We start from the raw sequence: 16,291 nt of genomic DNA, 5'->3' as shown, positions 1-16,291 counted from the left end.
AACTTGAATAATTATCCGATAGAATGTTCCTGGTACGGTCGAGGCTGTTGCGTGTGAAATGCAGTGAAGTGTACTGTTGTGGAGGAAATATGGGGCTCGCAAGAGCTGTAGCGCACAACACCGTAAACTGCGATAACTGCGGTCTGCTCCGCTCGCAGCTGAAAAATAAGATAACCCTCGTTCTATCTGGATTGACCTTCGCCAATCAAACTCTCCCTACGCCTTGATGAAGTCAAGGACTCCTATTCGCCCATAGTCTAACTATTATCGTCGTAGACCAGTCAGATAACCAGTCCACTGTGATGCCACTAAAAAATTCGCTCGCAGGTGTTTAAGTATAACTCTGTCTGTTCACACCACACAATAAGTGTGGCGGCCAACACAGCGAACAACGCTTAATCGCAAGGACTCAATATATACGCTCTCGACAGAGGTGCTCTCCCAGGGAAGTACTGAGGAGAGACTTTGAGTACACGTATGAGCGCGCACGCTCTCGTTATGTGTTCTTGCTCCAAGAGTGACAACGGAACGGCCCCTCTCCACACCAGACGTGGGGGGGGGGGGGTATATCTTTCGGTCTCTTCCATTACTCCTTCAGCTCAAGGCGTCAGAAATATCGTCTGCCAATGAGAATTGCTCTTCTAAAACGGGAGAATAACGTTTCGTTTAAGGCGACCAATCCGGAAATCTGTATCATCGGCGTTTGGTGTTTGCTGTCTCCCTGTAAAAATCTCTGAAACTGCGTGGTATATTTGTAAAGAATGCGTAGGCTGGGCGCTCCCACACAATGCAGCGGAATTTGCTTTTAAGCCAAACACAGGGTCGTCCTTTCACTCGAGCAAACGCTGTCTGCTCTATGGGCGGTCGCGCACCGAGATAGATACGTTGTGTTGTCCTCTGAAGGGACTAGCCCCCCAGCATGTGGTTTCCATATCCCGAACTAAAAGCCCCTATGACCGTCGTGTCTGGAATGTATGTGTGTACGCCAGCCTCGAGTATTTCAACCACAGTGTGCTTACTTGTTATTTGCATATCGTTTACATGAATTCATAAAACATTGACTTTATCTTATCGAGTTTGGGTTCGAATGAAGCATCTTAATGCACGGAATATGACTGTGAGGGCGAAATATGTAAGCAATGAAGGTGTGGTCGAGCGGTTCTAGGCGCTTCAGTCTGGAACCGCACGACCGCTACAGTCACAGGTTCGAATCCTGCCTCAGGCATGGACGTGTGTGATGTCCTTAGGTTAGTTAGGTTTAAGTAGTTCTAAGTTCTAGGGGACTGATGACCTCAGATGTTAAGTCCCATAGTGCTCAGAGCGCTTTAAACCTACTCTATCATGTAAGTGACAATAACTGGTGCATCAGGACTGTAACGTTTTCTTTTTGATGGTGATCTTTTTCATATTCGGCATTAATGTGACAATCTTGGAGCCGACTCACATGTTGGGGAGATCTGTAGTGAAAAGTAAAAGTGGTCAGTTGAAACATTTCAAATTTTCCTAAAAATGTCATTCGCAGATTTTCCCAGGGGTGTAAGTAGGCTTCACTTCTCTTCCATAAGGAATGGAGTACAGCAGGTGGATGATGGCTTTTGAGTTGGTTGTGTGACATGGCGGAACGTGCCTTTAATGTACTGAAATGCGGATACATTCTCTGGGATATTTTTCTACTGATTTTCAGGTAAAACAATTTACTTAAATTGAACTAAACTCCGTCCAAACAGGCCTTGTAAGGCTCAATGGTACCGACCGGCCGCCGCGTCATCCTCTCATCCCAGGGGCGTCACTGGATGCAGATACGGAGACGCATGTGGTCAGCACACTACTCTCCCGACCGTTGTCAGTTTTCGTGACTGGAGCCACTACTGCTTTGTCAAGTAGCTCCTCAGTTTGCCTGATAAGAGCTGAGTGCACACCGCTTGCCAACAGCGCTCGGCAGAGCAGAAGGTCACCCCTCCAAGTGCTTATCCACCCCAACAGCTCTTAATTGTGATGATCTAACGGGAACCGGTGTTACCACTGCGGCAAGGCCGTTGGCTACTTTAATATATGAAAATATATGTTAGTTATTGTAATTTTATTTCATGTAGTATTTAATTTATATTTTCTCATGTGGACCGAGGTATTGAGTTTTAATCTAAATATGACGAAATGGTGTAGTGGTAATGGTGCTCGTGGGACTTTTGTAGCTCTTACAACTGACTCCCACTGAAAACAAAGTTTTTTGTGTCTGTTTGTGCTTAATTTAGCTTCTTTGAGCGGTATATTTAAATGGTGTGTGTTAATATATTTTATAACAGCCAGAGGAATTGCAAGGCTACCACGGAGAGTGGCATTTGCCACAAGAAACTAAGGAAGCTGCTGCTGGGGGAACTTTAAACTGCAGAAAATCAGTGAGCGGTGTGTGGAGTGAATCTTGCCTATTTCACGTGCCTTACATAGATCTGGTCAGAAAATTACGAAAAACCAGATTCCGAAAGTAGACTATAAGCCACAGAACGGTGCATTCAGTGCCACACAGGAGAAGAAACTTGCAGACCACATCAGACATTCCGCCGATCTGTAAAATGGGTTGTCCACAATTCATATAGAGTGCAAGGGCGTTACAATGTTAGCTTATCTGTGTGCTCCACTCTACGTATTGAAGTTTCTCGAGGTATCATGTGACAAGAAAATGGCCAGAGTGGATTGGCTGAACACCTTTCTGAAATGAAATACTTCATTATCAATTCAACACCAAGACACCACAAAAAGGCTTTTATCAAAGCCAGCGCTAAATATAATGTCCATAAACAATGAAGGGCTCTCTCATGAGAAAGAAGTGCTACTTGCTGTAGCATATAAAACTCACAACTGTGATCTCTTACTAATCCAAGAGACCAACATTGGCCCCACAAATAGAAGACCAAAGATCCACGGAATGAAATTAGTAATTGAAAGACCACACGAGCAATATGGCAGCGCAATCTTCGCCAAAATGGGCTCAGGTATTATATCTGCAGAACTGACATCTCAAGAAGACATCGAAATCTTGACTGTAGAGTTACAGTCCTGCACTGTGACGTCTATATACAAGCCACCGAGCAGGGAGTTCAGATTCAGTGAGCCAACCAACTTCAACTCACAACCAACGAAAATAGTAATGGGCGACTTCAACTGTCATGGATCAGCCTGGGGGTGCAGGCACACAGACAAAAGTGGGGACGACCTAGAAACCTGGGCAGACTCAACTGGCCTTAAATTCCATATTCCTTCAACAGCAGCAGGTGGAACCGTGGATACAATCCAGATAACATCTTTGTCAGCGAAAACGTAGCACATCAAACCAGGAAGGATGTGGGAGAACCCCTCCCACATACACAGCACCGAGCTATATTATGTCTGGTTGAAGCAGTTGTTAAACCAGCAACCACCCATTTCCAAAGACGTTTTAATTTTAAATGTGCCCTATGGGACAAATTCTCTGAAGAACTTGACAAAGAGGTGTAGAACCTTGATGATAGCCCGGAAAAATATGACACTTTCATTGAATTAGTTAAAACTGCCTCCCGAAGAAATATCCCCCGAGGCTGCAGAACTAGTTATATCTCTGGACTTGATGGAAACTCAAAGGTTCTTCTGGAACATTACCAACAGCTCTTCGAGGAAAACCCTTTTTCAGAGGAAACAACTATGGCGGGAGAAGAACTCCTCCAGGCCATATCAGCCTCAAGAACAATGAAATGGTGTAACCTAATCACAAACCATGACATGAAACAGAATAGCCGAAAGGCCTGGCAACTTCTTAAAAACATCAATAATGACCCCTCACCTATTACACAAAATTTGTATAAGGTCACACCAAATCAAATAGCAAATCAACTTCTACTTAATGGTAAAACCAACAGGAAGCACCCAAGAAAGAAACTACAGAGAGGCACTCAAGAAAAAGACCACCTAGGCACCCCCTTTACTCTGAAAGAATTAGAAGATTCCATCTCCATAATGAAAATTAATAAAGCCGCTGGCCTAGATGATCTACGCCCAGAACAAATAAAAATGTTCGGACCTGTTACCAGACGGTGGTTACTAGATATGATGAAGAAATGTGTTCTTGAAATGAAAATCCCCAAGACTTGGCGGAAGGCAAATATAGTAGCTATACCAAAACCTGGAAAAAACCCCACAGACGCTAAAAATTTTCGGCCTATCTTGCCAGCTCTATAAAGTCTTAGAAAGAATGACCCTTAACCGCATCTCAGAACATGTAGACAAGAATATAATTAAAGAGCAAGCAGGATCTCGCCCAGGAAGGTCATGCTGTGGACAAATCCTCAACCTTACACAGTACATAGAAGATGGATACGAGCGGAAACAAATTACAGGTGCAGCCTTTATCGACCTTACAGCAGCTTACGACACCATAAACCACAGTAAGTTAATATCAAAAATATATAACACCACAAAAGACTACCGACTGGCGCAATTCATCCAGTGCCTGTTGCAGAATAGACGGTATTTTGTCATGCTGCAGTCGAAGAAGAGCCGATGGCGGACCCAGAAAAACGGCCTACCTCAAGGTAGCGTCCTCGCCCCATTGCTGTATAATATTTATACCAATGACCAACCGATCAGCATGAACGTTTGCTCCTTCATCTATGCAGACGATACAGTCGTTGCCACCCAGGGAAAAACCTTTGAAGAGGTATAAAGTAAATTAACTTTAGCGATTGAAAAGCTGGGTGACTATTATGATAATAACCACCTCAAGCCAAACCCAGCAAAAACCCAGGTCTGTGCTTTTCACCTACGTAATAAGGAAGCAAGGAGGAAACTCAACATAAGCTGGAAGGGACAACGTCTATCTCACTGCGACACACCAAAATATCTTGGGATTAAACTTGACCGTGCTCTCACATACAAGGAACACTGTTTGGCCACAAAGATGAAAGTGAGTGCCAGGAACAACATCATCTGCAAGCTAACAAATAGCAGATGGGGAGCGCAACCTACAGTTCTCCGCACGTCAGCTTTAGCTTTATGTTTCTCCACTGCGGAGTACTCGGCACCCGTTTGGCAAAATTCTACCAACGCTGAACAAGTAAATATAGCATTGAATGAGACTGGACGCATCGTGACAGGATGCCTCCGCCCAACTCCCACGAAGCAGCTGTACCACCTCATGGGCATAGCCCCGCCAGACATCAGAAGAAGGACTGCCACAGAAATCGAGAAACATAAACAGGAGACAGATCCCAGGCATCCAATGTTCGGATACAATCTTCAACCTCGCCGACTTAAATCAAGGAAGAGTTTCCTACGAACAACTGAAGCAACTCTTTTATCGCCTAGAGCACGACGAGAAGAGCTGTGGTACAATGTGGACCCAGGAAGACCAGGGAATAGCCCCAGGGAAGAACCCACAGCTGGCTCTGGACTCCCATATACGACCTGGAAAGCCCTAAATAGACTACGAACAGGCGTATCAAGATGCAGAGCAAACTTGGAAAAATGGGGCTACATCAGTGCAGACGAGCCCTGCGAGTGTGAAGAACAGCAAGACCCACAACACCTACTGGTCTGCAGGAAACTAAACAACCCGTGTTCGACTCAAGACCTATTTGAAGCAAATGACAAGGCTATTCAAGCTGCAGTGTATTGGGCTACACGTGGGATATGAAAATCGCTCTGTTTCGCATCCTTGGCGCTTATCATTATACACTCCTGGAAATTGAAATAAGAACACCGTGAATTCATTGTCCCAGGAAGGGGAAACTTTATTGACACATTCCTGGGGTCAGATACATCACATGATCACACTGACAGAACCACAGGCACATAGACACAGGCAACAGAGCATGCACAATGTCGGCACTAGTACAGTGTATATCCACCTTTCGCAGCAATGCAGGCTGCTATTCTCCCATGGAGACTATCGTAGAGATGCTGGATGTAGTCCTGTGGAACGACTTGCCATGCCATTTCCACCTGGCGCCTCAGTTGGACCAGCGTTCGTGCTGGACGTGCAGACCGCGTGAGACGACGCTTCATCCAGTCCCAAACATGCTCAATGGGGGACGGATCTGGAGATCTTGCTGGCCAGGGTAGTTGACTTACACCTTCTAGAGCACGTTGGGTGGCACGGGATGCATGCGGACGTGCATTGTCCTGTTGGAACACCAAGTTCCCTTGCCGGTCTAGGAATGGTAGAACGATGGGTTCGATGACGGTTTGGATGTACCGTGCACTATTCAGTGTCCCCTCGACGATCACCAGTGGTGTACGGCCAGTGTAGGAGATCGCTCCCCACACCATGATGCCGGGTGTTGGCCCTGTGTGCCTCGGTCGTATGCAGTCCTGATTGTGGCGCTCACCTGCACGGCGCCAAACACGCATACGACCATGATTGGCACCAAGGCAGAAGCGACTCTCATCGCTGAAGACGACACGTCTCCATTCGTCCCTCCATTCACGCCTGTCGCGACACCACTGGAGGCGGGCTGCACGATGTTGGGGCGTGAGCGGAAGACGGCCTAACGGTGTGCGGGACCGTAGCCCAGCTTCATGGAGACGGTTGCGAATGGTCCTCGCCGATACCCCAGGAGCAACAGTGTCCCTAATTTGCTGGGAAGTGGCGGTGCGGTCCCCTACGGCACTGTGTAGGATCCTACGGTCTTGGGGTGCATCCGTGCGTCGCTGCGGTCGGGTCCCAGGTCGACGGGCACGTGCACCTTCCGCCGACCACTGGCGACAACATCGATGTACTGTGGAGACCTCACGCTCCACGTGTTGAGTAATTCGGCGGTACGTCCACCCGGCCTCCCGCATGCCCACTATACGCCCTCGCTCAAAGTCCGTCAACTGCACATACGGTTCACGTCCACGCTGTCGCGGCATGCTACCAGTGTTAAAGACTGCGATGGAACTCCGTATGCCATGGCAAACTGTCTGACACTGACGGCGGCGGTGCACAAATGCTGCGCAGCTAGCGCCATTCGACGGCCAACACCGCGGTTCCTGGTGTGTCCGCTGTGCCGTGCGTGTGATCATTGCTTGTACAGCCCTCTCGCAGTGTCCGGAGCAAGTATGGTGGGTCTGACACACCGGTGTCAATGTGTTCTTTTTTCCATTTCCAGGAGTGTATGTTACATACTTTTCTATATTATTGTAGTTAATTTACCTTATAACCATGTATTATTGCTTCTCTTGCATTGTAATATAATTTTTTTTTTTTTGTAAAATGGTGATGTCTTGGATACGATAAATAAATAAATAAAATAAATAAATCAATTCGTCGTTCTGAATCAACTAGGCTCGCCGAAAAATAAATTCCGATAACGAAAGAGTGACATCATTCTTCATTAACCTTCCAAAAGCGTTCAATGACCGCAAGCTCGCGTCCGAAAACGTGTGTAATGTAGAGGGGACTGGTTTCCATATTGTGCATGCTCCAACAAAAATGTTGGCAGAGAAGGGGGAAGAAACAAGTCGTGGCAGTTACTTCCGCAGCAGAACGTGGAACGTTTGTGACACGTTGCATACCCATGAGTGCTACTGCAACAGGTGTTCCTCGTATGTTTCCGTTCCCCAGTAGAATCCCCGCGACAATTTATTGGCAGGTGGTCTTGAATAATATACGTCACAATGTATTTGTAAGAAGATATTACAATAACACCACTATTATCTACAATTAATAATATGTTACAATTGATCCCAATGTGTGCTACAGCTGATCAACACAGGTTTATGCATAAATTCAAATAGAGTGTAAATCGTCACAGAAATATACTGAAGTGACAAAAGTCATGGCATAGCGATATGCGCATACACAGACAGCGGTAGTTGGCTTCCGCCCTTCACTCAACGAACAAGAGCAGTGGCGCTGCGTTGTTATGACAGGATGGAATAATCGCGGAAATTAATGTGGGATGTACGACGAACCCAACCTGCCAGGGTAGCCGAGAGCGCCAACGCGCTGCTTCCTGGACTCGGGTAGGCGCGCAGATTGACTCCGCCCGGCGGATTAACGACGAGGGCCGGTGTGCTGGTCAACCTGGATGTGGTTTTTAGGCGGTTTTCCACATCCCGTTAGGTGAATACCGGGCTGGTCCCCACGTTCTGCCTCAGTTACACCACAGCTCGCAGACATCTGCACACATTCGCACTATTCCACGCATTACATTACATTAGACGCAGACGGTTGGGGTACACTAATTACGTCCCGGGGGGGGGGGGGGGGGGAAGATATGGGGTGGCGGCAGGAAAGGCATCCGGCCATCCCTTAAATTAACATGCCAAATCCGATTAACCATGGCCGACTCTGTGCAACCGTGGGATAAGGCACAAGCAATAGCGATAGCGATAGTACGACGAACGTATCCGTTAGAAAAGTGCGACGAAATAAGGTGTTCATGGGCTATAGTAGCAGGAAACCAACGCGATTGCTTTTGCTAACGGCACAACATCGCCTGCAGCGCCTCTCGTGGGCTCATGACCTATCGGCTGGATGCTAGACGACTGGAAAACCGTAGCCTCGTGAGATAAGTCCCGATTTCATTTGCTAAGAGTTGCTGGTAGGAGTCGAGCGTGGCGCAGACTGTACGAAGGCAAGTTGTCAACAACGCACTGCGCAAGCTGGTGGTGGCTCCATAATGGTGTAGGCAGTGTTTACGTGGAACGGACTGGTTCCTCTGGTCAGACTGTAGCAATCATTGACTGGAAATGATTACATTCGGCAACCTGAAGACCATTTGCAGTCATTCATGGACTACTTCTTCCCAAACAACGATGGAATTTTTATGGATGACAATGCTCCATGCTACCTGACCACAATGGTTCGCGATTAGTTTGAAGAACATTCTGGACAACTCGAACGAATGATTTGGGCACCCAGATCGCCCGTCATGAATTCCATCGAACATTTATGGGGCGTAATCGAGAGGTCCGTGCACAAAATCTTGCACCGACATCACTTTCGCAATTATGCAGAGCTATAGAGGCTCATTACTTCTGCAGAGGACTTCCTCCGGCTTGCTGAGTTCATGCCTCGTCGAACTGCTGCGCTATGCCAGACAAAAGGAGATCCGACGCGATGTTTGGAGGTATCCCATGCCTTTTTTTCCTTTGGTGTATTAGTAATGAGTACATCTATGTAACTGCAAACAAACGATTATTACATTCATTACATTACATAATTTATACAATACGTAGATTGTTAATTACAAAAAAGCTAAATTTTGTTTCATTTGACCTCAGGCTCCCCTATACAATTACTAAAATTTTGTTTCATTTCGCCGGCCGCGGTGGTCTAGCGGTTCTGGCGCTGCAGTCCGGAGCCGTGGGACTGCTACGGTCGCAGGTTCGAATCCTGCCTCGGGCATGGGTGTGTGTGATGTCCTTAGGTTAGTTAGGTTTAAGTAGTTCTAAGTTCTAGGGGACTTATGACCTAAGATGTTGAGTCCCATAGTGCTCAGAGCCATTTGAACCATTTGTTTCATTTGACCTCAGGCTCCCCTATACTATTACTAACATAGTCTAAAACATGTATTCACTAAATTTTGATGCGGCAAAAACTCTCACAACACCGCTGTGAATGCTACCTTTCCTGTGATAGACCATCCCACAATGATTTTTTTTTTTTGGGGGGGGGGGGCAGGGTGCGGGGAATAACAGCAACCGACTGTCATAATCCCACCACACCCTCTACAGGAGTGGCGTTCGATAGTAGTTTGAAAGCCTTTATCCTATATGCCATGTTGAGAACTTGTCGAAGAAGGGTATCCGAGCCGGCCGAAGTGGCCGTGCGGTTCTGGGCGCTGCAGTCTGGAACCGCGAGACCGCTACGGTCGCAGGTTCGAATCCTGCCTCGGGCGTGGATGTTTGTGACGTCCTTAGGTTAGTTAGGTTTAACTAGTTCTAAGTTCTAGGGGACTAATGACCTCAGAAGTTGAGTCCCATAGTGCTCAGAGCCATTTGAACCATTTGAAGGGTATCCGTTGCGTGTTTCTGGCGCCGGCGGGCGAGTACGTTGATGTCCACTTGTTCTCCGGGCTCATCGCAAGGCGAGTCCGTCCTCCCAATAGGCAAAGACGTTCTTTATTGTACCCAAAATGAAAACTCAGTGGTCAACCTTTGCCTACCGTCGACCTTAGTGTATCTCTGTTGTGGCTAAACAACTAGTGCCTTTGAACTGAATTATTATCACGAACGAATAACGAAAAAATAAGGGAGATGATCAGAACCTACACAAAGTAACTTCTGTGGTCGTGTTGGTTAATATCTGATAGTGAAGAATGTATTACACCTCAAATCTCGTCGAAGGTAGTTAAACTGTTAGCAGGTGAGGAGCCGAAAGTAGTGCTGTAGAGCAGAGTATCTGTTTGCGGGTGAGAGTTGTGAAAGTGCGTCATCTGAATCTTGCTGAGAGAAAAAAAGTAGTGCGCTATGAGTACAATATCAATGATTCAGATTTGACTAAGACTCATAGAAATAGATGGGCGTAACAGTTAATAGTTATATTAAGATGGAATGATAACATAGGCTCAGACGTTGGTCAGACAGCAGACTTTAGTTCATTAGTAGGATACTCAGAACATGGAGTCACTCTACAAAGGACTGTGGTTGTATAAAATGCTTGTACGTCTCACTTCAGAATATTGCTCAAACAAGTGGGACCCGTACCCGACAGGACTCAGAGGAGCTATTGAACGTATACAGAGAAGGACATCACAAATGTTCGACCCACGGGGAAGCTTCACGGTAATGCTGAGAAACCTGAGTTGAGAGTCTCCTAAAAATAGACGGAAATTAACCCGACGAAATCGAATTACAAAATTTCAAGAGTAAGTATTAAGAAAAGAGTTTGGATGTATTCTACAGCCCTCTTCGTATCGCTCGCACATGGACTGTAAAGACAAAATTAGATTAATTGTAGGACGCACAGACATTCAAAGCAGTCATTCTTTCCGAGTGCCAAACTCGATAGTAACTGGAAAGAACTGTAACATGTGGTACCACGCTAAAACTCTGCCAGGCACTTCACGTAGGTTTTTCAGGTTACACATTTAGATGTAGATACATACATCCGTGTATCTCAATGCGGCAACGAGCAATTAGAGTAGGTTAATTACAGTACTTGCTTTCATAATGGTCGTTGTTGTGGTTTTCAGTACAGAGACTGGTTTGATGCAGCTCTCCATGCAACTCTACCCAGTGCAAACTTCTTCATCTCCAAGTACCTACTGCAACCTACATCCTTCTGAATCTGCTTAGTTTATTCATCTGTTCGTCTGCCTCTATGATTTTTACCCTCCACGCTTCCATCCAATACTAAATTGGTGACTCCTTGATGCCTCAGAATGTGTCCTACCAATCGATCCCTTCTTTTAGTCATATTGCGCCGCAAATTCCTCTTCTCCACAATTCTATTCTGTACCTCCCCATTAGTTACGTGAACTATCCATCTAACCTTCAGCATTCTCCTGTAGCACCACATTTCGAAAGCTTCTATTCTCTTCTTGTCTGAATTATTTATCATCCATGTTTCACTTCCATACATGGCTGCACTCCATACAAATACTTTCGGAAAAGACTTCCTGCCACTTAAATCCATTCTGCATGATAAAAAATATCTCTTCTGCAGAAGTTCTTTCCTTTCCAGAGCCAGTCTACATTTTATATCCTATCTACTTCGACCATTATCAGTTATTTTGCTCTCCTAATAGCAAAACAAATTTGCTACTTTAAGTGTGTCATTTCCTAATCTAATTCCCTCAGCAACACCTGATTTAATTCGACTGCATTCCATTATCCTCGTTTTGCTTTTGTTGATGTTCATCTTATATCCTCCCTTCAAGACACCATCCATTCCGTTCAACTGCTCTTCCAGGTCCTTTGCTGTCTCTGACACAATTACAGTGTCATACGCAAACCTCAAAGTTTTTATTTCTTCTCCATAGATTTTAATTCCTACTCCGAATTTTTCTTTTATTTCCTTTACTGGTTGCTCAATATAAAGACTGAATAACATCGGGGATATGCTACAACCCTGTCTCACATCCTTCTCACTTCTTCCCTTTCGTAGTTCTCGATTCTTATAACTGCAACTTTGTTTCTGTACAAATCGTAAATAGCCTTTCGCTCCCTGTGTTTTACTCCTGCCACCTTCAGAATTTTAAAGAGAGTATTTCAATCAACATTTAAAAGGCTTTCTCGAAGTCTACAAACACTAGAAACTTAGGTTTGCCTTTTTTTAAGATATCTACTAAGATAAATTGTAGGGTCAGTATTGCCTCGCGTGTTCCAACATTTCTACGGAATCCAACTAATCTTCTCCGAGCTCGTATTCTACCAGTTTTTCCATTCGTCTGTAAAGAATTCGTGTCAGTATTTTGCAGCTGTGACTTATTAAGCTGATAGTTTGGTAATTTTCACAACTGTCAACACCTGCATACTATGGGATTGTAATTATTATACTCTTCTTGAAGTTCAAAATGGTTCAAATGGCTCGGAGCACTATGGGACTTAACTTCTGAGGTCATCAGTCCCCTAGAACTTACAACTACTTAAACCTTACTAACCTAAGGACATCACACACACCCATGCCCGAGGCAGGATTCGAACCTGCGACCGTAGCGGTCGCGCGGTTCCAGACTGTAGCGCCTAGAACCGCTCGGCCATCCCGGCCTGCTGTTCTTGAAGTCTGGGCGTATTTCTCCTGCCTCATACATATTGCTTTCCAGATGGTAGAGCTTTGTTGTGGCTGGCTCTCCCAAGACTATCAGTAGTTTTAGTTTTTGTCTACTCTCGGGGCCTTGTTTCGACTCAGGTCTTTCAGTGTTCCGTCAAATTCTTCATGCATTATCCTATCTCCGATTGCATCTTCATCTATATTCTCTTCTATTTTCATAATATTGCCCTCTAGTACATCGCCTTTGTATAGACGCTCTGTATGCTTCTTCCACCTTTCTGCTTTCCCCTCTTTGCTTACAACTGGTTTTCCATCTGAGCCCTTGATATTCATACATGTGGCTCTCTTTTCTCCAAAGGTCTCTTTAATTTTCCTGTAGGCAGTATCTATCTTACCCCTAGTAAGATAAGCCTCTACGTCCTTACATTTGTCCTCTAGCCATCCCTGCTTAGCCATTTTGCACTTCCTGTCGATCTCATTTTCGAGACGTTTGTATTCCTTTCCGCCTGCTTCATTTACTGCATTTTTATATTTTCTCCTTTCATCAATGAAATACAATATTTCTTCTGTTACCCAAGGATTTCTACTAGCTCTCGTCTTTTTACCTACTTGATGCTCTGCAGCCTTCACTATTTTATTTCTCAAAGTTACCCATAGTGGTTCTACTGTATTTCTTTTCCCCGTTCTTGTTAATCGTTCCCTAATTCTCTCTCTGAAATTCTCTACAACCTCTGGTTCTTTCAGTTTATGCAGGTCCCATCTCCTTAAATTCCTACCTTTTTACAGCTTCTTCAGTTTTAATATACTTCATAATGGTATTAAATCAAAATATAAGGTACTACACGGATTAAAAAAGTGTTGTAAACAGGGAGAGTTTTTTATTACAAATTATGAATGTAGGAGTACACACTGTATCACAGCCTATTTATCTGAAGTATTGCTCGGGAATAGTTTTCGTCCTGAAGATCTCCTCCAAAACAGCGAAGGATGCCTTTGGCGTCCTTTTTCGGTCTGGGTCGTCGAAGTCCACATGGTGAATTCCATACCTAATCCTGGAAACATAAAAAATTAGTATTAATATGGCATAAAATATTATCGTGCAGCATTGAAAATCTGTGATACATTCGAAACTACAATGCTTGCAGCCATTGTTCTTTATATTTGCTTATTTACTTTAGTTGACAGCTGCAAAGAGATATGAGTAGTCATGAGCGCATTCGGGCATTAGTTGACATTAAAATACCGCAATTGCTATTTGGGTAGGTGCTTTCAGTATATGTGAAACAAGTTACCGACTCTATACAGCATCACAAATCCCCAGACAAATATAGCACTAGGTGTTTTCACAGGGTTTGCGTTGGTGGGGTTGCAAAGAATGCTGCAACTCCCTGCCTGGCCACTTCGACATGAAATGAAATGAATATTACCAGAATAAGTATTATTAGTGCTGTACGCCATAAACGACATCCATTTAATAACACAGGCCACCGATGGAAAAACTTTTTTGCTGAAAATACCTTTTTCTGCTGTTTCTTAGCGTTCTAAATCCAAATACGATACTTAAAAAACTGTATCACCCACCATTTATTCAGATTTTACAGTTAAATTTATTAAATTAAGCGATGTTTTAAAGAATTTAATAGCTTTAATATAGTTAAAATAATTTAAAAAGGAGGTGTAATGAATGTAGATGACGTTAGTAGAACAGCTGAAAAACATTTGCTGGCAAAAAAGGTCGATTATATTTTTGTGTTAACAGATGGTGTTTTGTTTACTGTCAACCTAACTTCACTTTCCCATTTCCTGTACATGTGCTCAGTACAATTTCTAATCGTGGTTGTAAAAATTCTGCCGACAGTTTCTGTTATACTTGTGGTGAATTTGTGATTAAAAAACACCAAAGAAACATTACAGACTTTGTGAAGAAGGTTTATCTATCATACTTTGGATCTAAACTTGTTGATCAAGATAAATCTTGGGCGCCTCACATGGTATGTTACGTGTTTGTTGAAGATCTGAGAAAATGGTCCAAAAAGGAGAAAAAGACCATTATATTTGCTGTTCCTATGATATGGACGGAGCCAAGAAATCATTCCGATGATTGCTACTTTTGCAGTGTTGATATTACTGGTCATAATTCGAAAAACATGAAGGTAATAAGTTACCCTAACCTTCCATCCGCCATCCGACCAGTAGGGCATAGTGTAGATTTGCCGGTTCCTGAACCACCAGATAATTTAAATTCTATTCCAACAGAAGTATTTTCTGATGTAAAGTGTGATTTAGATGAAGCAGATGATGATTAATTCCATTGTAATACAGAAAGTCTAGAGCTCAAATTGTTTACTCACACCGAGGTTAACGATTTGGTTAGGAATCTGGGCTTAACGAAAGAAAAAGCTGAATTTCTTGGCTCTAGGTTCAAAGAAAAGAACTTATTGGTAGTTGTAACCAGCATAAACATGTACAGAAACCGAGAGCAGCAGTTTTCCAAGTTTTTTCGACAAGAAGGTGATTTAGTGTACTGCTCAGACATTCCCGGTCTGATGAATGAGTTTGGTATTGGATGCAAAAAGGAAGACTGGAGGCTGTTTATTGATTCATCCAAAACTAGTTTAAAGGCTGTTTTATTACACAATGGTAACATGTATGCATCTATACCTGTTGGACATTCTGTTGATATGGAAGAAAGCTATGAAAACCTAGAAAGAGCGCTAAATAAAATAGGCTATTCTGCTCATGGCTGGATGATCTGTGGCGACATAGAAGTTACATGCATGCCCCTTGGTCAGCAAGGTGGCTTTACCAAATTTACATGTTTCTTGTGTGAATGGGACAGTAGGGCTAGGGATCAACACTGGTCCAAAGTAACTGGCCTGTGAGGGAGCTTAAAACCTGGCGAGAAGAACATTCTACGCAAAGACCTTGTTGATCCTAAACACTTACTCCTACCATCTCTATGTATAGATCTAGACTTAATGAAACAGTTTGTAAAGGCTTTGCTTAAAGATGGACAATGGTTTAAGTATATCTGCCAAAGGTTTCCGCACCTTTTAGAAGCTATACTAAGAGAAGGCGTCTTTGTCGGACCTGACATTAGAAAATTGATGTTTGATGTTAACTTTGTATCCACAATGACCTCAAAAGAGAATGAAGCATGGTTATCATTCAAGGAAGTCGTTACAAAGTTCTTAGGACATGAAAAGACCCAGAATATCTTTCTATTGCAGCTACAATGTTAAAGAAGATTAAAACTTTAGGATGTTTAATGAGCCTGAAAGTTCACTTTCTGAACAGTCACCTTGATTACTTCCCGGACAATATGGGAAATATTCGTGAGGAACAAGGAGAGCGTTTACACCAGAACATTAAAGTGATGGAAAAACGCTACCAAGGCCTCTGGAACACCAACATGGTGGGGGACTACTGTTAGTCGCCTCACCGGGAAGTTCAGCAAGCGACTCATTGCAGAAAACGTTACACAAGAATCTTCAATGAAAAAAGAGAGAGAAAATACACTACTGGCCAGTAAATTTGCTACACCAAGAAGAAATGCAGATAATAAACGGGTATTCATTGGACAAATATATTATACTAGAACTGACATGTGATTACATTTTC

General features: G+C 43.9%; 1 protein-coding gene across 1 annotated transcript in view; it reads right to left on the bottom strand.

Annotated features, from left to right (window-relative positions):
* Positions 1-13,595: 13,595 nt before the first annotated feature.
* Positions 13,596-16,291, bottom strand: part of LOC126413058 (myrosinase 1-like) — an 86,951-nt gene continuing 84,255 nt past the window's right edge. The window contains exon 11 of the mRNA XM_050082956.1: positions 13,596-13,722. Within this exon, the coding sequence (XP_049938913.1) occupies positions 13,596-13,722 (127 nt within the window). The remainder of the gene's footprint in view (positions 13,723-16,291) is intronic.

This window comes from Schistocerca serialis, chromosome 7 (genome assembly GCF_023864345.2).
Source record: "Schistocerca serialis cubense isolate TAMUIC-IGC-003099 chromosome 7, iqSchSeri2.2, whole genome shotgun sequence".
In the NCBI taxonomy this organism is placed as follows: domain Eukaryota; kingdom Metazoa; phylum Arthropoda; class Insecta; order Orthoptera; family Acrididae; genus Schistocerca; species Schistocerca serialis.
The sequence above is the reverse complement of the archived record's forward strand: the minus strand, read 5'-3'. Positions and strand labels throughout refer to the sequence as shown.